The sequence below is a fragment of the Chanodichthys erythropterus genome, chromosome 21 (genome assembly GCF_024489055.1).
Source record: "Chanodichthys erythropterus isolate Z2021 chromosome 21, ASM2448905v1, whole genome shotgun sequence".
Taxonomy (NCBI): Eukaryota; Metazoa; Chordata; class Actinopteri; order Cypriniformes; family Xenocyprididae; genus Chanodichthys; species Chanodichthys erythropterus.
The window spans coordinates 33,784,508-33,807,193 of record NC_090241.1 but is presented as its reverse complement, the minus strand read 5'-3'; the positions used below and the strand labels follow the sequence as shown (position 1 = coordinate 33,807,193).

At 36.4% G+C, this 22,686-nt stretch overlaps 1 protein-coding gene across 2 annotated transcripts in view; it reads left to right on the top strand.

The window, feature by feature from the left end:
* Positions 1-22,686, top strand: part of cacna2d2a (calcium channel, voltage-dependent, alpha 2/delta subunit 2a) — a 262,629-nt gene that overhangs the window by 218,169 nt on the left and 21,774 nt on the right. Inside the window, exons 14-24 of one of the 2 annotated variants that reach the window (XM_067372766.1) lie at positions 5,759-5,808; positions 9,736-9,825; positions 11,445-11,510; positions 12,479-12,553; positions 12,624-12,698; positions 12,836-12,907; positions 15,226-15,297; positions 15,415-15,476; positions 16,745-16,821; positions 18,752-18,769; positions 21,746-21,806. In XM_067372766.1, coding sequence (XP_067228867.1) covers positions 5,759-5,808; positions 9,736-9,825; positions 11,445-11,510; positions 12,479-12,553; positions 12,624-12,698; positions 12,836-12,907; positions 15,226-15,297; positions 15,415-15,476; positions 16,745-16,821; positions 18,752-18,769; positions 21,746-21,806 — 718 coding nt within the window. The remainder of the gene's footprint in view (positions 1-5,758; positions 5,809-9,735; positions 9,826-11,444; positions 11,511-12,478; positions 12,554-12,623; positions 12,699-12,835; positions 12,908-15,225; positions 15,298-15,414; positions 15,477-16,744; positions 16,822-18,751; positions 18,770-21,745; positions 21,807-22,686) is intronic. The other variant, XM_067372767.1, reaches the window with a different exon arrangement.

Here is a 22,686-nt window from a genome sequence, read left to right as displayed (position 1 = left end):
ACATAGCAATGTGCTAAAATGTTAAGAACACTTTGGCAAACACATAGCAACACCCTAGCAACCTCCCATAACACCCAAGTAGCCGCATAACAACATTAAAAATTATAAAAGTGCACAGAACATCATAGCAAGCACATAGAAACATGCTAAAAATGCTCAGCACACCTTAGCAAGTGCTTAGCAAAACCCTAGCAACCACCCAGAATGCTCTAGCAGCCGCATAGCAATGTGGTAAAATTGCACAGAACACTTAATCAAACGCACAGCAACACTTTAGCAACCACCCAGAACATCCTAGCATTGGGGCGGCAAGAAACACTCACATTGTCAAAATCTGCATAGCAACCACATAGCAATGTGCTAAAATGTTAAGAACATCTTGGCAAACACATAGCAACACCCTGGCAACCTCCCATTACACCCTAGTAGGTTCATAGCAATATTCTATATTCTAAAATTGCACAGAACATGTGCTAAAATTGCACAAAACACTTAATCAAATGCACAGCAACACTTTAGCAACCACCCAGAACACCCTAGCATTGGGGCGGCAAGAAACACTCACATTTTCTTCAGAAAATGTCAAAATCTGCATAGCAACCACATAGCAATGTGCTAAAATGTTAAGAGCATCTTGGCAAGCACATAGCAACACCCTAGCAGCCTCCCATAACACCCTAGTAGGCTCATAGCAATATTCTATATTCTAAAATTGCACAGAACATGTGCTAAAATTGCACAAAACACTTAATCAAATGCACAGCAACACTTTAGCAACCGCCCAGAACACCCTAGCATTGGGGCAGCAAGAAACACTGAATCTGCATAGCAACCACATAGCAATGTGCTAAAATGTTAAAGGGATAGTTCACCCAAAAATGAAAATTTTATGTTTATCTGCTTACCCCCAGTGCATCCAAGATGTAGGTGACTTTTTTTCTTCAGTCGAACGCAAATTATGATTTTTAACTGCAACCGTTGATGTCTGTCAGTCAAATAATAGCAGTAGATGGGAACTTCAACTATAACAGTAAATAAAACTTGCTTAGACAAATCAAAATTAAAACCTGAGGCTCGTGACGACACATTAATGTCCTAAGACACGAAACGATCGGTTTGTGCGAGAAACCGAACATTATATAATTTTTTACCTCTATTACACCACTATGTCCAACTTCGTTCAGCTTTCTGTTAGTGAGGTCTAAAAACACGTTGTGATGACGGAAGTGATGTCTCGCCCATATACTTCAATGAGCGCGAGACATCACTTCCGTTGTCAGAGCGCGATCAGACCTCACTAACCGGAAGTTGAACGAAGTTGGACATAGTGGTGTATTAGAGGTAAAAAATTATATAAATACTGTTCGGTTTCTCGCACAAACCGATTGTTTCGTGTCTTAGGACATCAATGTGCCGTCACGAGCCGCAGGGTTTCATTTGGATTTGTCTATGGAAGTTTTTTTCGACTCTTATTGTTCAAGTTCCCAATCACTGCTATTACTTGACTGACAGACGGCAGCGGTTGCAGTTAAAAATCATAATTTGCGTTCGACTGAAGAAAGAAAGTCCTCTACATCTTGGATGCACTGGGGGTAAGCAGATAAACATCAAATTTTCATTTTTGGGTGAACTATCCCTTTAAGAACATCTTGGCAAGCACATAGCAACACCCTAGCAACCTCCCATAACACCCTAGTAGGCTCATAGCAATATTCTATATTCTAAAATTGCACAGAACACTTAAGCAAGCACATAGCAACACCCTAGCAACCACCTAGAACCCCCTAGCATTGTGGCGACAAGCAATACTCACATTTTCTTCCGAAAATGTAAAGATTAAGTTACTCTCAATTTGTAATTTCGTTTAATAGACTAGTATACAATGATTCATCCAATCAGATTGTAAAGCCACAACTGTCCATTGTATAATAGCACTAAGCGCTTACATGTAATCCTGGTCAGCAGCGCTCAAGTAATGTGGACCTGCCTGACCTAATAAGTTAAATCTAGGCCTGTAGCACAATCACTCCCTCTCTCAGCTCTGTTTAACAATCACTCCCTCTCCAGCTCTCTGATTAGTTAATAACGAATGGTGGCAGAATACTTAAGAGACCCCCGCTGCCCTCCCCTTCTTCTAATTAATTAGCCGAAGAGGAACTGCCGTCGCAGCGATAAACACGTTCGCAACTTCTCGGCGTTTCCAGCCAAAAGCGCTTCCACTTAAGGATTAGCCCTCTGTGCGGCCATGTTCTCAGCTGTAATGACTGGCAGTGAGGGGACGGAGTCTGGCACAGCAAGCAAGACGCTTTTCTCAGCGGACTCCATCTCCACCGCAGGCTTTCATTTCGCTCGCCGATATCACAAAGCAACAGAGGAACGCCCCTGACACCCTCACAAAGACGACATCGTTCGCGTCTCTCCCTTTGCTGTAGAATACGTGTACAACACCATATCTGACTGAAAGCATTCACAGGCGTCGCTAGATTGGTTCAAAAAGCAACGGTAGCACGCATAAGCAACGTTTCCTCTTCCGAACATTTGCAGAGCGCTCTTTGACTAGCTTGTTAAGACTAGGATTGCATTGGATTGTCTGCGTCTTATTGTTTTGTTGTACATCTCGCCCGTGCAGCGGAGACAAATGGATTCAGCGTTTTGTAATCATGACCAAGTCAAGGGATCAGACTGGCGGCAACAATGAGAGACATGTTTGTTTGACACGGCTTAGCGTGTGTTGTCACTGCACCGGCTGTCTCTCAGCGAGCTCGTTCACACTCCGCTGACACAAACAAAGTCTCATATGGCCGCCGCTGAATCAGAGCCAGTTCCGAGTCTCTTTGATTCCGGCGACTCGCATTGATTTGATTAGATTCTTTCTACCGTGCTGATTGGTTTGACCCTCAGACATCTTCTGAACACTTTTTTTTTAGTTTTCTAATTCTCTTGACTTTGATATGCTTCTAAAGACTTTTAAATTATTTCTGATTCATTAACTGAACTAGATTTGACATCCTTATCTGCAGTCATTTTAGGGGCCGTCACCTTCTTAATGGGACGTTCCGGGTTCAACACAAGTTAAGCTTTATCTAAACCAGCATTTGTGACATGATGGCAATTACCAGAGAAAAATCATTTTGATTTGTCCCTCAGTTTTGAGTATAACTTTAAAAAGCATATTTAGTTAGAAACAATTCGATTAGAGAAAGTGAAAACCACAGGCATGTCCTGCTGGCTCAGTTTTTTAGCCACTTCTGGCCTATGGTGATTTGAACTCTACACCCAAACTCTCTGTTAATGGTGGTTTCAGCTCAAATGAGTCACAAAATGTTGGTCCTGAATTTTCAAGACTGAAATTGTTCACTGACCTTTACTGCAATAATGGCACACCGAGCGAAGGCTGAACTGATTTCATGTTCAGGTGAATGATTTCAAAAACATTTATGTTTTCATTCTATAGATGATTAGAAAAACACACAGTACCTGTTGAGAAAAAATATTATTTTGTAACAAATCAGTCATCCTGTTTTGCCAACCTAAAGAATGGCTATTTTAAGATTTTATTGATTCTGAGATATTATTGTGTTAATGAATTTGTGTTATGTAGATTTATATTAATGAGGATTTTATACATGCTTATTCATGCATCTCTTTTGATTTAAAGGGTTAGTTCACCCAAAAATGAAAATAATGTCATTAATTACTCACCCTCATGTCGTTCCACACCCGTAATACCTTCGTTAATCTTCAGAACACAAATTAAGATATTTTTGATGAAATCCGATGGCTTAGTGAGGCCTCCATTGACAGCAAGAAAATTAACACTTTCAATGCCCAGAAAGCTACGAAAAACATATTTAAAGCAGTTCATGTGACTACAGTGGTTCGACCTTAATGTTATGAAGCGATGAGAATACTTTTTGTGCGGCAAAAAAAACAAAATAACGAATTTATTCAACAATATCTAGTGATGGGCGATTTTAAAACACTGCTTCATGAAGCTGCAAAGCTTTACGAATCTTTTGTTTTGAATCAGTCTATCAAACTGTCAAAGTCACGTGATTTCAGTAAACAAGGCTTCGTTACATCACAAGTGTTTCGAAATTTCAGTGGTTCACCACTGGGGGTCCTGACTTTGGCAGTTTGATACACGCTCTGAACCACTGATTCGCACAAAAAGTATTCTTGTCGCTTCATAACATTAAGGTCAAACCACTGTAGTCACATTTTAAATATGTTTTTAAGTAGCTTTCTGTGCATTGAAAGTGTTAATTATCTTGCTGGCAATGGAGGCCTCACTGAGCCATCGGATTTCATCAAAAATTTGATACTTTTGGGGTGAACTAACCCTTTAATTGTCAAACTCCTCATTATATGTTTATTTGAGTTAGATTTTTAATGCATATCTATCTATCTATCTATCTATCTATCTATCTATCTATCTATCTATCTATCCAATATGTTTATGAAAATGGCTGTAAGTTAAGTTTGAAGTAGCAGTTTGAAGTGAAAGTCATTTGTCGACACTAAACATTTTGAGGATGGCACCTCAGTCGTTCTGCTTTGTTCAGATGCTCTTGTCTCTAATAACGTGGTGAGCAGGCCGTTTTGACCCTGCCTGTGTGTCCACTCTCTCAATAATCAGCCTCTGAAGCACTGTCTCTGAATACTTAATGAGACACTCACTCACACACACACACAAAACAAACCACTACACAGCACATTCTGCATAGCACTTGGTTAGTCTGTCTGAATGCTAAAATATAATGTGTGTTACTAAGTGAACAATTCATTACGTTCATAAGCAAAAAATAGTTCACAAAAAATTGGATGAAATAATTTTTTAATTGGAACCAACTTTTTCTCTATCAGTTCCTTTAAGTACTGGATGAACTACATTTATAATCAGCAAATGCCTTAAAGGATTAGTCCACTTTTAAATAAACTTTTCCTGATAATTTAATCACCCCCATGTCATCCAAGATGTTCATGTCTTTCTTTCTTCAGTCGAAAAGAAATTAAGGTTTTTGATGAAAAAATTCCAGGATTATTCTCAATATAGTGGACTTAAATGGTCTCCAGACGGTTGAAGGTCAAAATTACAGTTTCAGTGCAGCTTCAAAGGGCTTTAAACAAAACCAGACGAGGACTAAGGGTCTTATCTAGAGAAATGATTGGTCATTTAAAAAAAAAAAAAAATACAACTGTATATGCTTTATAAACACAAAATATCGCCTTGAAGGTACTTCCGCTTTCCACATTCTTCACATGTCCTACGCCTTACCTATTCTACTTACGTACTGAAACTGTAATTTTGACCTTTAACCGTTTGGGCTCCATTGAGGTCCACTATAAGGAGAAAAATCCTGGAATGTTTTCATCAAAAACCTTAATTTCTTTTCGACTGAAGAAAGAAAGACATGGACATCTTGGATGACATGGGGGGGCGGGGGGGGGGTAAATTATCAGGATAAGTTTATTTAAAAGTGGACTAATCCTTTAAAATAATTGCACTAAATTTGCCACAGTGATTTCCGGGATTGCTATAAAAAGTAATATATTAAAACAGCTTTTGATTCTTGTCAAAACAAGGCAGTTTAATATTATTTTGCTGGTTATTTTGAACTGAATTAATGTCGGTAGCGCACATTCATACCCCTAAAGTTGTTGCCTATTTAGTCACATAATGACCTATGTTTTTGCGCAGAGCAAATATTTTAACATTAACCAACCCTGTCATTGGTTTGTGTTTGTGTCTGAACAGGTTACTACTTTGAGATCCCTTCCATTGGAGCCATAAGAATCAACACACAGGTTAGTCATTTCTACAGCTTCTTATTTCATATATATGTACAAGAAATCAATGTCTATTCAGCAGGATGCATTAAACACATTTATAATGTTACAAAAGATTTCTATTTCAAATAAATGTTGTTCCTTTGAATTTTCTATTCATCAAAGAATCCTTGAACCAATCCTCCAAAGAACCAGTTATTTTGAAAGTGTAATAATATTCCACAATATTACTGTTTTTACTGTATTTTTGATCAAATAAATGCAGTCTTGGTGAGCAGAAGATACTTTCAAAACATTAAAAATCTTACTGACCCCAAGAATCTCTGTCGCACATGACTTTGAGTGGCTCATTGCTTTTATAAAACAACAGCAACACGAGAGACAATAGTGGTGCATTAAATTAATAATCATAATAAATTATTTATCTGCCAGTTCAGCTGATATGCAGTCTCAGTTGTGCACATATCAACTTCAAAAGTGGCTGTGGCAGCCAATCAGATTTTAGAGCCGTTACTATCCGTAATAAAGCCTCTGTACATGAATCCGGTTCACTGTAAGTTCATTCTGCTTCATGAGCTTTGAAGCACAATGATGTTATCACAATTTAGAGATATATATGTCACGCTAGAGAGCAGAACTGTAAAGATGGAGGAACGGATAAAGCGGTACAGACTTCTATATTTAGCGTCAATAAGATTCAAATGGCACTGTGGATTCCTCTAATCCACTTCCGTACAGTTTTCATTATCCCCCAGCAATCTTTCCCCAGGCCCACGAAACCCGCCGCCATAACATCGCTCTTCTCCGAAAGCAGTCGGTCCAATTTTCCCACATCTTCTCTGTGATTATTCGTTGTGCTCTTCACTTTCTCAGCCTTTCTTCTTTATCTCCTCTCTATCACCTTTTACTATCTGTTCCCCTCTTTTTCCAATCCAACTTTGCTTTATTCATTCCTGTCTCCTCCTTCCCATCCCCTCCTCCCTCTTTCTCCTCTCAGTCTGCGTCTAACCTCCCCACAGGCGCCTGAATAGACCATCAGCTGTTCCATTAGGCTGAGTGTAATTTTATTCAGTGAACTGCCACTTATTCTAATAGCCTGCGTGAGACAGGTGTGGGCGCCTAACTGTATATATCGACAGCAGCGGCCGCCACACCTGTGCACCTCCCGCTCCCTCCTCCCCTGTCACATACTGTTATCGCAGAGAGCCGTGGATGTCCCGTGCCAAAAATAACCACACTTCCACAGCAAATGTTTGCGGATGTTGGTTGATTTCTGTCAGGAAAAACACACAGTGAAAAAATCCACCTTGCAAAAAGTTCTTCTAGCAAATGTAATGAAGTAGCTTGAACGAAAAGTAGGAAAAGGAGTCAGTTTATTATTTTGTGTATACTGAAGAATACTCTAAATGTTGCTAACAAAAGTTGTTTAATTGACTTTAAACTCAAGTAAATGATGTTCAGACTTTCCAGACTGAATCATCTGAACAAACAATTTTACAATGAACAATGTTTTTTGCAAGTTCCCAGCATGCATTGCAGCTTGACATTGAGACAAATTGTACACAAATTAAATTAAAAGTGCAAAAACATTGCAAATTAACTGTTTACAAGATGCACACCATAGATAAAATTTAACATGCAACATAGTGAGGTCATGTGACAACAGTGTAACATATTTTTATTCAAAATGTTTATTGTATTGCATACCGTTTCACATTGTACTTTTTGTAAAATATAGTACAATATGTGTATGGTGCTATATATATATATTGCAATTTGCATATTATATAATGTTTCTGAAAGAAGTCTCTTCTGCTCACCAAGGCTGCATTTATTTGATCAAAAATACAGTAAAAACAGTAATATTGTGAAATATTGTAATTTCAAATCACTGTTTTCTCTTTGAATATATTTTAAATGTAATTTATTTCTGTGATCAAAGCTGAATTTTCAGCATCATTACTCCAGTCTTCAGTGTCACATGATCCTTCAGAAATCATTTTAATATGATGATTTGCAACATAAGAAAATTTGAAATGTTGAAAAGCAGTTGTGCTGCTTCATATTTTTGTTGAAACTGTGATACTTTCTGTTTCAGGATTCTTTAATTGACAGCAAATTAAAAAAAAACAGAATTTATTTAAAAAATAAATATTTTAAAACATTTTTGAATATTTTAAAAACATAAATGTCTCTTTTAATCAATTTTGTTGAGTAAAAGTATTAATTTCTTTAAAAAAAAAAAAAAATCCTATTGACCCCAAACTTTCGAATGGTACAGTATATAGAATTATTATATTATATATGTATGCTTAATTTGAATTACTCAAATGCTGATTGCATAAGTACTTATATATTTGATTGGAAAGCTGTTGATTGTGTAATTGTGCAAATGGAAAAAGCTGCCTTACATTTATTCTCTACCTGTGTAACATTAAAGTGTCACATTGCTGAAGGCAACAAGTATAATGAGAATAATATGAATATGAATTCAGCTCCTTCATAATTGAGCTGCTACATTGAGTTCTTGAACGTTTATGGACAGACTAGCAATCTACAAGCTAATCTGTGCCCGAGTCCCACTGTGTCACTGCTCTTTATCCTCTCATACCACCGAGACCGCCATTACCGACCAACCGCTGTTTACCTTCCTCCTTTCTCCTGTGTGAAAAGGTCCGTCTGTCATGATCTCTGCTGAAATGTGTCCCCACGGCACGTTAAACGGTGTTTTAGTGAGCTAATAATAGAATAGGTTACGCTTGTCAGCACTTCCATGTTCCAGCAAGAAATAAAAGTGGCCTAATGCTGCAGTTTTGTTAAAAGGCCACACTTATACAAGCCGGTGGCTTTCACACAGACAAAATATTCCCCACATGAGCTTCTGGCCCTCCATTAGCTGTTGAAGTCGAAAGATTGCATGTATAAAATATGTTTACTTGGTCCTGCATTGACCAAGAGTAGTGAATTATTCAGTCAAATCTCATGAAACGTCAAAATAAACAGGAAAAAAAATATATTTTGTGTAAAGGTTCTCACTGTCACACGAAAAAACATGGGAAAATTTGAAAAATTTTAATAAAATAATAAATAATAATACAAATAATCAAAATTTCTATAGTTAGTTTAAGTTTTGCTCAGTGCAATTTAATATTTAAATTTAAAGTGTAATAGTATTTCAGTTCTAGTTATAGTAACTTTATTAATTCAGCTTAAACTTCTTTTATTTCAGTTCGTTGCCATGACGTTTTAAGTTTAACATCATATATTTATATTTCATTTTATTTCAGGTTTATTTCAATTCCAAAAACAGTTTTAAATAGTTTTGTCACATTTATTTATTTAACAATAGAGATTTTGTCCAAAAACAGTCTTAATTTTCTTTATTAAAAAAAAAATCTTAATTTTTTTCTCTTTTGACTTTGGGGTCAGATATGACCCTGTTCTGTCAGACAGTTTTATGGAGGTTCACTTCTTTAAATGATTAACCTCCAAAAGAGTGTCGTGATGAAGTCAGAAATGTCGTTTATAAACGTGTGCTTACGGGGATCCAACAAGTGTCACCCTGTCGCAGGCCACCCTACCTCTCCAGAGCGAGAATGTGCTTCCTAACAGCTGTAATATGCTTTAATAGCTGCTTTTTAATGATTTGTTACGGCTGGAAGTGCCTCTGTGCAGCTGGCTTTATTGGCCCCTCGGGCGGACGCTTTTAACAGCGTGCTTTATGTAATGGAGCGGCGAGTCGGACTCGTTTGCTTTATGGCAGAGGGAGGTGTGGACTCCCTGCCTTTAGTGTCACACTTTTAGTGCGGAGAGTGTTATTAGTTGCAACTTGTTGAGAATAGATGGTTTTGATTGGTGATTCTGGGCATGTTTGTTGTAAAATTGTGCTGGAATGCGGTTCTTATGATACATGTGTTGAATTCTTTGTGTTTTTTTTGTTATCAGGAGTACTTGGATGTTCTGGGACGGCCAATGGTGCTGGCAGGCCAAAGGGCGAAACAAGTGCAGTGGACCAATGTTTACCAGGATGCTCTGGTATGGAAAATTTCCTTCATCATCATCATCATCATCATCATCATCAGCAGCAGCAGCAAATTTAAAATTGCATTTTATAGTTTCAAAAATGGCCAATTCAGAATTAAATTTCCTGATAATTTACCCTCATGTCATCCAAGATGTTTATGTCCGTCTTTCTTCAGTTGAAAAGAAATGAAGGTTTTTGAGGAAAACATTCCAGGATTTTTCTCCATATAGTGGACTTCACTGGGGTTCAACAGGTTGAAGGTCCAAATGTCAGTTTCAGTGCAGCTTCATAGAGCTCTACATGATCCCAGACGAGGAATAAGAGTCTTATCTAGAGAAACAATCGGTCATTTTAAAAAAAAAAACCTACTTTTTAACCACAAATGCTCGTCTTGCACTGCTCTTCAATGCGCCACGCAATACGTAATCACGTTTGAAAGGTCACGTGTGACGTAGGCGGAAGTACCGAGCAAATGTTTACAAAGCGAATGTGCAAAGATTAAGTCAAACGGGCTTTAAAAAAAAAGGTAAAACAACAGAAAATGAGATGGATTTTTCCGTGGTACTTCCGCCTACACATCCCAGAGCTAGTGCAAGATGAGCATTTTTGGTTAAAAAGTATGCAAATGTATTTTTCTTTTTTTTTACAAAATGTCCGATCGTTTCTCTAGATAAGACTCTTATTTCTCGTCTGGGATCGTGTAGAGCTCTTTGAAGCTGCACTGAAACTGACATTTGGACCTTTAACTCGTTGGTAACTGTTGAAGTCCACTATATGGAGAGAAATCCTGGTATGTTTTCTTCAAAAACCTTCATTTCTTTTTGACTGAAGAAAGACAAACATCTTGGATTACATGGAGTTGAGTAAATTATGAGGAAATTTTAATTCTGAAGTGAACTAATCCTTTAAGTCAATATTATTATCAGCAATAATTATTAATCAATCTGGACTGAATCAATCAGCTGAATCACTTTCTCGGTGAATCAGCTTAGATGACTCACATACTGAACTGTATGTCTAATGTTAATTCCGAGTTGTAAACTTCCTCATTTTTTTAATTGTACGTCAATTTGGATAAAAACTTCAGCAAAATGAATAAATGTAAACTTCTTGAAGCAAATGTTAAAAATGCTCTTTTGTACAGTTAGTATATCTAGTCAACTTACTGGCTGGTTGTTCAAATGATATAGTGTACTTTAATATACATTTCTGCTGAAATAAGTTTTATTTCTAAACTGCTGAAGAAATGATGTTTGGTTTTGTTTAGCATGTTAGGAGTTTACTGCACCCTGCTGCAAGAACTAAATCCTGCAGGAAACACTGAAACGCACAAACACATCCCGTTATTCATTGATTTGAGACTGAGAAACTGTTTCAGATTGCATTGTTAGTAGTGGCCACTGGCTGTGATATTGTTCCTTCTTTGTTTTCTTTCCTGAATGCACACATTTGAATCTCCACAGCTAGTTTGCTTTGTCATTGACCATATAATTTTACTACGCGTTGGACGGCGGTTTATATGTGGCAGTCTTTTATTCATGTGTGCAGTGGACTGTGAGATCCTTCCTCTAGTTCACAGCGATAACAACAAACATTTGATGTTGCTGTATTTGTTTTGTTTGTTTTACAGGGTTTAGGTCTCGTCATTACTGGCACAATGCCAGTCTTCAATCTCACCGCTGATGGGGACTCCAAAGTAAGTCGCAAACAGCTTCCTGTAAATGAACTGCTGGTAATTTGTTTTGTATACCCCGCAGGACGAAACAAATGTTGCATTATGCCGTTTTTGTATTATTATTATGAACACGTTCCAGTTCTAATTCTTAGCATGTTCCCTGACTGACATTGACAAACTGTTTGAGAGCGGCATGTTTCACAATGTCGAATGCATATTGAGTAAGGCTTGACTTTGAAGACAGAGAAGGGCGCTTGACTTTCGAAGTTCATTTTTAATTTAATATCATAAATAGTGCATACAGTTGTATTTGAATACTGAAACCACACTTAAAATTTACTAATGTTTTTGAATTACAAAATAGCACAATCATATTTATCAAACAAAACAATTTGCCTAAAGTTCAAAAGGATTATATGATAAAACTGTCAATTTACTGTTCAACATGAAGACAAATTATTTGGACTTAAATTATTAAATAAATAAATATTAAATAATAAATTATTTTCTGGTTGTTAGTGACATAATTAGTGGTCTATTTTTAATTGTATATTTTTTAATTGTGTTTTTTGATGCATTTACACAAAAAACAAAATTAGTGTGAAGTAATGTGCAGTGATAGATGAGTAATTTCTGTCTGATGATCAACTGCCATGCCATCACATATCGGATATTTTTCTTGAAGGCACATTCATTTCTCACTTTGCCCCTTTAATTTATGTCCTTAACAGATGCTTTTTTGACTTTGACAGAGTTCATGATAACTATGATACAACAACTCAGTATTATGTATTACATAAAAATGAAGAAATGTGCTTGTTGCGCAAACTGTCCACTTTCTAAGCATTTTTTTTTTTTTTTTTTTTGACAGAGAACCAGACTCTTGACTGTCAGTTTACCTGTAGTTTTGTCATACATCAATTCTGCCCCCTTGTGGTCCTTTTATTTTATTTTTCAACCTGTGTTTCCTTCTGGTTTCTTTATTACAGAATCAGTTGATTCTTGGTGTCATGGGTGTGGACATCGCTCTCAGTGAAATTAAAGAACTCACACCGCGGTATAAGGTACATGAATTTATTTTTCTTCAGCCTCTTTTCTTTCAGTCATCAGTCATTAACTTGTCTCTGTACACAGCTTGGAGCCAATGGTTACACGTTTGCCATAGATCCTAATGGATATGTGCTGCTACACCCGAACCTACAGCCTAAGGTAAGAATCATTTGGGTTTGTCATAAATTTTGCTCTAAATGTAGTTATTCTCTTGTTTTCTTCTTGCATTCAATTTTTAATGACATGTTCATCTCCTTTCTCATAATAATTATTTGTTTCCTAATGGATTTGTTTAGATCATTAACTTCAGAGAGCCCGTCACATTGGACTTCTTGGATGCTGAACTTCCAGACCGCAACAAGGAGGAGGTGAACATCTCTGAAACAAGTTCTCCCCTGCAAATATGCCAAATACATAATTAAAATGACATGAAGATACTCATCGGAAAACATGTCCTTCATGTGATTTAGCCAAGTAGGATGGGTTTGGTCTTGGACCAAAATTGCCAATTCCCAAACATTCTGCTTTTTCTTTTTATTAATTTTTATTCAGCAAGGGTGCCATTAATTGGTCAGAAATTGACAGTAAAGACATTTAGAAAATTACCAAAATAAAAGCTCATTTGAACTTTTTTTTTTCTCAAATAATCCTGAAAAAAATAAACATTTCCACAAAATTATGAAGCTGTTTTCAACACTGATAATTGGGGTGTGCCGAGATCTCATGCCACGAGATCTCGCGATATTAAAATGTGATGAGATTTCTCGTCTAAGTGAACAGCTGTCTCGCAATATCGCCATGACAGAGTGTGAGGGTTAAATTAGCAAAGAATATGCCACTGTTATGTTTACATTACATTACACGTGCCCACCACAGCATCACCTCCACTGTTGTTTTGCTTTTTTATAGAAATAAAAGCCATATTTCAGTCACTTCAATTGTAAATGTCTGCTCTGCTCATCCAGCATGAGCTGCAGAGTTTCACACAGTGCAGCTGGTATCAGATTTCACTGATCAAGTGATGAGAGTAAGGCGAGATGACTGACAAGACCATGGTGGAGGATTTGTTGTGCAACAGAGCCTTAGCATCTGATAAATGTCTTATCTTGTAGAATGCGCGCTCAGCACCACCGCTCCCTGTTCACAGAGTACATATGATCGAGAATTCGAAAGTGAAAGTAAAACATAAGCTCCCTTATGCGCGTCTCGTCTCGTTCTTGTGAACACAATCTCATGTCTCGTCTCGTGAGCTGTCTCGTCACACCCTTACTGATAATACTTAGTAATTTATTCTAAATAATATTTTTTTCTTGAGCAGCAAATCAGCATATTAGAATGATTTCTGAAGGATCATGTGACACTGAAGACTGGAGTAATGATGCTGAAAATACAGCTTTGCATCACAGGAATAAATTACATTTTAAAATATATTCAAATAGAAAGCAGTTACTTTAAAGGTGCCCTAGAATCAAAAATTGAATTTACCTTGTCATAGTTAAATAACAAGAGTTCAGTACATGGAAATGACATACAGTGAGTCTCAGACACTGTTGTTTCCTCCTCCTTGTGTAAATCTCATTTGTTTAAAAGGCCTCCAAAAAACAGGCGAATCTCAACATAACACCGATTGTTACGTAACAGTTGGGATCATTAATATGTACGCCCCCAATATTTGCATATGCCAGCTCATGTTTAAGCATTAGACAAGGGCAGGACATCTGGATGTGCACAGCTGAATCAACAGACTAGGTAAGCAAGCAAGAACAATAGTTAAAAATGGCAGATGGAGCGATAATAACTGACATGATCCATGATAACATGATATTTTTAGTGATATTTGTAAATTGTCTTTCTAAATGTTTTGTTAGCATGTTGCTAATGTACTGTTAAATGTGGTTAAAGTTACCATCGTTTCTTACTGTATTCACGGAGACAAGAGCCATCGCTATTTTCATTTTTAAACACTTGCAGTCTGTATAATTCATAAACACAACTTCATTCTTTATAAATCTCTCCAACAGTGTGTAATGTTAGCTTTAGCCACTGAGCACTATCAAACTCATTCAGAATCAAATGTAAACATCCAAATAAATACCATACTTTGGCGATTAGACATGCTGCATGACGAACACTTTGTAAAGATCCATTTTGAGGGTTATATTAGCTGTGTGAACTTTATGCTGTTCAAGGCAAGCGCAAGCTCTGTGGGCGGGGAGCAGGAGAATTTAAAGGGGCCGCAGCCTGAATCGGCTCATATTTAATGATGCCCCAAAATAGGCAATTAAAAAAATTAATTAAAAAAATCTATGGGGTATCTTGAGCTGAAACTTCACAGACACATTCAGGGGACACCTTAGACTTATATTACATCTTTTAAAAAGACGTTCTACGGCACCTTTTAAATTGTAATAATATTTCACTATATTATCGATTTTACTGTATTTTTGATTGAATAAGTGCAGCTTTGGTTAGCATAAGAGACTTAAAAAAAATAACTTATTAAAAAATCTTATCGATCCCAAACTTTTATAGCAGGAAAACTTAACGACTTTAGCAAATCCCAGGTTGATTTTAAATCATTCACTTAAATTTGCTTACATGCAATCCAAGAACACACTGCAAAATAGTAAGACCAGCTTATTAAGAATGATGAAATAAAGTAACCAAATCTTTTATCCTTTCCTAGATCCGTCGTCTAATGATTGATGGCAAATCAGGACAGAGGAGAATCAAGACACTAGTGAAATCTGTTGATGAGGTGAGTCACATGACCTCTTACAAAAAATAATGTGTGATCGTGCGTTATGTTAAATAGTGTGATATGTTATGGAAATCTTACAGTTGGTTGGTGATGTGCTGCTCTTTGTATTTTCAGCGTTACATTGACGAGGCTCAGAGGACGTACATATGGAGTCCAGTGAGTGGCACAGATTACAGGTGAATATGACACGCTCACTCATTCATACTGCCTCTGTTTCTGTTGATGTCAGTCACTCTGTTTCTATATCCTCTTGGCTAGTTTAAAAGTTTAGACTGTAAAACATTCAATGCAGTTTTGTTGAAATTAGTCATGCATTTTAATTGGCATCCATAACAAGCAGTACACTGTGGTTAGTCGGTCTTTACAGCAGGACATTTTGGATATTAGCAATTATCTTCTGTGCATGGTATTTTTCCTGAACAAAGCACAAAATGAGGCTTGAAACTCTTTAAAATGAGTTATTTTCTTGTTAGGAAAATGTTCAACCACCTCAGTAGATGAAACTGTCAGCTGTTTTTTTGTTTATGTAATATAAGAGATTTTTGCAACCATGTTAAAATGGCAACACTTTACAGTAAGGTTCATTTGTTAACATTAGTTAATTTACTTTGTTAATGTTAGTTAATAAAAAATAACAGTTGTTAGTTGTTTATGTTAGTTCACATTGCAATAAATAATGTTAACAAAATACAACTTTTGATTTTAATAATGTGTAAATAAATGTTGAAATGAATAAATGCTATAGAATATATTATATATATCTTCCAAGGGGTTTTTTCCCTCCTAGGACTTTTTTTCCCAGTGTTAGCATGCTGGGTTTTTCTCCTAGGGGGGTTTTTCCACCCCTGGGAGTCAGCCGACATTGGCTTAATGTAGCACCATCTTGTATATGTTACATATTACCACGCCTGCTTGTACAGCTTATTTTTAACCACTTCCCTTTTTTCTGTGCTTCTAATATGTAAAGCTGCTTTGAAACAATTACCAATTGTAAAAGCGCTATATAAATAAATTTGACTTGACTTGACTAGAAGTGCAGTTCATTGTTAGTTCATGTTAACTAATGTAGTAAACTAATGTTTACTAATGAACATTATTGCAAAGTGTTACCGTTAAAACTAAATTTAGCCTAATTTGGGTAATTGTATTTCTATATTTTTTAATTGTTTAATTGTTTTATACTCATTTTTATATTCTTAAATGATTTTTAAATGGAGTTTTACATTATTATAATCATGTACAATTATGGACTTAATTATGCTCTATGATTTACCATTGTTTATGAAATTTGGTATATAAATAAAATTAGTTGGATAGATGGATGGATGGATGGATGGATGGATGGATGGATGGATGGATGGATGGATGGATGGATGGATGGATGGATGGATAGATGTGGTCATATGCAAATGATATTCAACTTTGGCCCTTTCCCTCCTCGCAGTCTTGGTTTAGTTCTGCCGTCCTACAGTGAAAACCACATCAGGGCCAACCTGAGCGACCAGATCCTCCAGGTCCAATGTAAGTACCAGAGGCTGGCTAACAACCAGCCTGCTCACCTTTCTTTCTTCCCAAAGAGATTTCCTGCTCCCCTCTCCCACCCGCTCTCGTTCCAATCAACGGAGAGCCCCTCCCTTCTTCCCTGACATCACAGCAGCAGCGCCGGGTCCGAGCGTGGATTCCCGGCCATCGGTCTCACGTTTCCGCCGTCAGCACTGGGAGAGCGAGAGTGGACGTGTTCTTCTGTGAAACCCCACCCTACCTCTTCCCTCTTCCCTCCTGTCCTCATACTGTTCTGTACTGAGGTGATTTTTCTTTCCCTGCACGGATGAAAAGAAAAAACCCTCACTAAAAACCAGAGAGGTGAAAGCTGTGGTTTTACTGTGTTTACTGAGTTGAAAATAATGGTGACCATGTGCTATTATTTTTCCTTTTGCCAAAACATTAAAAAATGCTCTCGTCTTCTCTCTCACAATGACGATTCTGAAGCATCTTTTGTCTGGACAGGTTTTTTTTTTTTGTTTTTTTGTTTTTTTTTTAGCGAGATGTGAAAAGAGGCATGCTTTTGCTTTTCACGGTGTGCTTTATGTGTTGAGTCGTGTTTATTATTTGCTCTGATGCTCACTGTGCTGTGTTGTTTGCTGGCAGCTTTGGAATCAGTCAATAAATAAGAAAAAAGTATCCCACAATGCCCCCCAATGGGCCATTGTCCCGCACTGGAGATGGAACGCCTTTGGTTTTCCTTTCTTTCATTAGTTTTCCTTGTTTTTCATTTGCTTTTGTTTGTTCTTTATTTATTTTATGATCTTTTTTTGTATTTAGTCCTTTCATTTGCTCATTTGAACTTTAGGTCCTTCTTTCATTTGCTTTGTTTCATCTGTTGTTCAGTCTTTCATTTGTTTTGGATTTTTTATTTTAATTTTATTGATTCTTTTGTTCTCTCTCTTTCTTTTCTGCTCTTCGTTTGTTTTTGTTTGTTCATTTGATCTTTATTTCTTTCATTAATTGTATTAATTCTTGTTTCGATGCTTTCATCTCTTTTTGTCTAATATTTAGTTTTTTCTTTTGTGCATTTTTCATTTCTTAGTTTGATCCTAAGTGTGTTCTTATTCTTTTTCTTTTGTTTCTTTGATCTTTAGTATGTTTTTGTTTGTTTTCTTAATTCTTGTTTTCTTAATTCTTTATTTCATTTTTGTTTGTTTTTCATTTTGTTTGTGCTTTTTTTTCTCCCTTTGTTTGATCTTTAGTTTGGTCTGTTATGCATTTTGTTTGTTTTTTCATTTGTTTTTGTTATTTTTTGTTTCTTCATTTGATCTGTAGTTCATTCTTTCATTGTTTTCTTTTGTTTCTTTGATCTTTAGTTAGTTTTTTATGCATTTTGTTTGTTTTCATTTGTTCTTTGGGCCTTTAGTTCATTCTTTCATTCATATTATTAATTGTTTGTTTCTTTTATACTTTTATTCCCCATTGGTTTGAAATATAGCTTTCTTTCTTTCTTTCTTTCTTTCTTTCTTTCTTTCTTTCTTTCTTTCTTTCTTTCTTTCTTTCTTTCTTTTCACTCCAAAGCGTTCCTCACTCCGTAGCTCTTGTGTGATTCTTATTTTGTGACTATATATATATATATATATAAATATTCCTTTCTTTTCATGTTTTGTCATATTATTCATATGGTGAAGGTTCATGAGCTCTGATTCTGGTCATGTGTCCTCTGATGTTCTCTCCTCGTCTCCGTTCACTGCCTCCGTTTACTTCTTGCATATATTCTTTGCAACGTGTCATTCATTTTGGTTTCCTGTTCTCAGTTGTTCATTACTGTTTTGACTGACTTGATTTTCCTTCTTTTGAGAAAACAATATTTTTATTCAAACAGTCATTGAATAAAATATTGTCTGTGACCCCCCTCCTCCCCTTACCCGTCCCCCCTGTTTCTTTTCTGCTCTCTCCTCCTCAGACGGATCAGACTTCAAGGGCAAGTATACACCATATTGGTCCACCACCTTTGTTACTCTACTTCCTTCCTCGTACCCTTGTCCTCAACTCCCCGCTGACGCCCACCTCCACCTGTTCCAGCCTGCTTGCCTCCTCTGTTCCTCCTGCCCGCCTTGCCTTCAAGACCCTCCTCTTCCTCTCTCTCCTCCTCTTCCTCACTCCCTCACTCACCCACCCACCCTCTTGCTGCGGCCTACACCCACATCTTTCTCTTTTCTCCTTTTCAAGCTCTCTCTCTCTGTTTCTCTCTCTCTCACTCTCTCTCTTGGCTTGGACAGCCATTTACGGTTTCTCCCTGACATCTCCTGAAGAAGAATAAAATATGATTTTTCTCTCACTGTCAAAACGTATTTCTGATCCCTGTGTCCGTTACATTTGGGAAATTCTCTTCCATCTGTCTCCTCCTCCTCCCCTCTTTCTTCCTCGGTGACAGTGTTACCATCCTCAAGTTTCTCAAATTGGTGCATTTACTGTAGAAACTGTCACTTGTTGTTTGTCACAGCTAGTACAAATCCTACTCAGGTTACACAGATACAGTCATTTGTTTGAAAGCATCCCTAAAGTAATCGTAAGCATTACAGTAGTGTGAGTTTGCAATTAGAGTAGTACAGGTATGATCTTATTGTGGTCTTTGTTGAGAAGTTAGAATTGCTCTTTGAGTGTAGCATATCATTGCCTGTTTGTTCTGAATTTTTGGACCCAAAAATGAAAACTCTGTTATTATTTACTCGCCCTCATGCTGTTCCAAAACAATATGACTTTCTTCCATCCACTGAACACAAAATAGCATATTTTGCAGAATGTTCATGCTGCTGTATTTCTATTAATGAAAATATATACAGCCTGTCAACCTCCTATAAGATCAAAAAAGCATCATTAAGGTATTAAAAAACAAAGTCATATTACTTGACTTCTGAAGTCATATAAAAGCTTTGTATGAAGGACCAATAAAAACTCATTTTATTTTATTTTATTTTTTTATTTTTTTTATTATTTATTAAAATTATTATTTGTTGTTTTAATTTTGATCTCTTCCCCACAAAAAGCATCATATGATTTATAAAAAAATAAAATTAAAATAAAAAGTCACATGGACCTCTCTTGTTTTTTTGTTTTTTGGTGCTTGACTTGCCTGATCAGTGTTAGTTTAGTATTATTTATATGCTATTATATATATATATATATATATATATATTATATTTCAGTTTTCATTTTAAATTTAGTTTGTTTTAGCCATTTTGTTATGTGCTTTGTTTTTTTCTAATAGTTTTTGTTTTGTTGTTTAAATATTTCTTTTTAGCTTTAATTCATTTTTTTATTTTAGTTCAATTTTTAGCAATTTTATTACTTACTTCAACTTAAATATTCCAGTTAATTGCCAAATCAACAAATTTTTGTAACTAATTAAGTTTTTAATTTAATATTTATATTTTATTTTATTTTTAAGCTTCATTTAAATTAAAGAAATAAATTTGTAATTTTATATAAAATATAACAATAAAAAGTTATTCATTTCAGTTTTGCTGTGAAAGGGCCTTCACATTTGCCAAAAATAAAACTTTTTTGTTGTTATTAAAAAAAACAAACAAGCAAGCCCAGGTGAGAAAAAGTAATGTAAAAGTAATGTTACTTTTGATAAAAAGTAACCAAGTAGCATAATTAGTTACTTTTTTTAGAGAGTAACACAATATTGTAATGCATTACTTTTAAAAGTAACTTTCCCCAACACTGGTTAACAATAACAGCAACGTCCTAATCACTATATGCTTTCGTTGCATAGAAAAGAGCAGTTTGAACATCCTCCAAAACATATGGGTTTGAGGGTGAATAAATGATCTTGAATTTTTATTTTTGCAACTGTTCCATTAAATCTCGAAGACTGAGCAGAAATGTTGCCATACAGCTGAATACTTAAAGACAGACGTCTATGAGCATGTGATGTTGTCTTCAGTTTAGCCACAGTTTATTCTTGTAGGTTGTCTATTACAGTTTGTATAATTATCAGTTAAGGAGCAGGAATAGGTTTGCAGATGAGTTTGCTAGATTTAGGTCCTCTCCTGTTGTCTCGGTGATGGAGCACTTGGTAGCGCCCGGTTGGTTTGTCGTCCTCCTCTTACACCCCGTGTTTTCATCAGCTTGACCCCTCTGTACGTCTATCACCCTCCAGACTGCCACTGCGGATGTGCCGTTACGTCTTCAAAAATCCTGACCTGGAAGTGCAAGACATTGTGGAGGGAAAACTACCTGGGCACAACAGTGGTTTCATTGGATATATACAGTATATACTCATTTTTTACAGACTAATGTGACATTGCTGATTGTATACTTGTTTAACATCATTATTTGTTGAATATATACAGACATAAACTATTAAGATAACCGATGCAAATGCTTCAATAATATGGTGTAGATTAAACTGGGTTGCCCTCTCTCTTGCCCTTCACAATGCTGGGCACTTTCTCCGATTGTGTCTCTGGAGCGGCTCCGCGGTGCCAGTCTGTGGGGCGATCACCTCCATCAGGACCCCTGCCTCACCCACTCCCAGCTAAACGGTTGGCCATGTTGATGCCTGTTGAAAAAGAAAGCGGCACTCCACTCTGTTTATGGGAATGACGTCGGGGAACTCGCTTCGTCTCACTGTGTATCCCGAGAGTCGAGCCAGTTCTCCGACTTGCAAAAGAACGAAATTTGAACTAAATTTGCTGATCAAACATTCAATCTAAAAGTGTCTGTTTTCCGAATTATTCCATTATTTTGGCCAATGCGACTCCATTGAAGGCACCATAGTGGCTAACGCTGGTATTCCCCCATGATTCCTCAGTGTTGCTATGGTAACGTCCCCACTGCGTTCCTGCACCTTTTGAAGAGCAGCTGATGTTAATTTGTTTCTCAGAAGCCTCCCTGTGTTCTCCGGCCTCCGCTTCCCCCTGGATAATCTTGCCCGTTTCTGTTGCAGATTTTGAGTCTCTCCTGCCAAACACTTTTGAGTCAGAGGGACATGTGTTCATTGCCCCCAGGTAGCTTTGTGTGACTTCTTGAAGCCACGTTCCTGTTTTCGTGCATACGTCCATCCCTAACTTCCTTTTCAACATACTGTAGTCACTGTAGTCTGTGTGTTTGCTGTGCGTAACGTGTCTTTCCATTTTAATCCAAGTGAATGTGTTTATTTATTGTGTTTTGTGTGTCGAGACTCCTCGCCGTCACCCGTAGGAAAGAAAAAAAAACTAAAAAGATCTCTTTAATGTGTCAATTGATTCTCCTAGACAGCATTAAAAGCAAATGGAGAATTTTACTGTTCTGGGTTCATTACAAGAACACATTAATGATTCTTTATTGGCATCGATGGTTCCATAAAGAACTTCCATGCAACCTTTGAATGCACAAAAGGTTCTTTATAGTGGAAAAAGTTTCTTTAGATTTTTAAAATGTTCTTCACACTAAGAAAACAATGGTTCCATGAAAGGTTCTTTGAGGAACCACATTGGAATGAATGATCTATAATTTGTTTTCTGCTTGTCATTTGGTCTTTCATTTTTCTTTGTTCAATTTATCTTTTGTTCTTTCATTAATTTTATTAATTATTTTGTTCGGTTGTGTTCGTGCTTTCATCTCTTGTTTGTTCTTTCATTTGTTTTTTTTGTTCTTTTTTCATTTGGTTTGTTTTGTTTGTTTTCAGTTGTGGATTGGTTCTTTAGTTTATTCTTTATATTTTCTGTTTTTTATTTTTTTTTTGTTTATGCTTTTGTTGTCCCTTGGTTTCTCCTTCCTTTTTTTCTTTTTTCTTTTTTGTTAATTTGATCTCTAGTTTGTTCTTATTTTTTTATTTCTTTGATCTTTAGTATGTTTTCACTCTAAAAAACAAAACAAAAAAACACTGAGTTAAAAACAACCCCATTT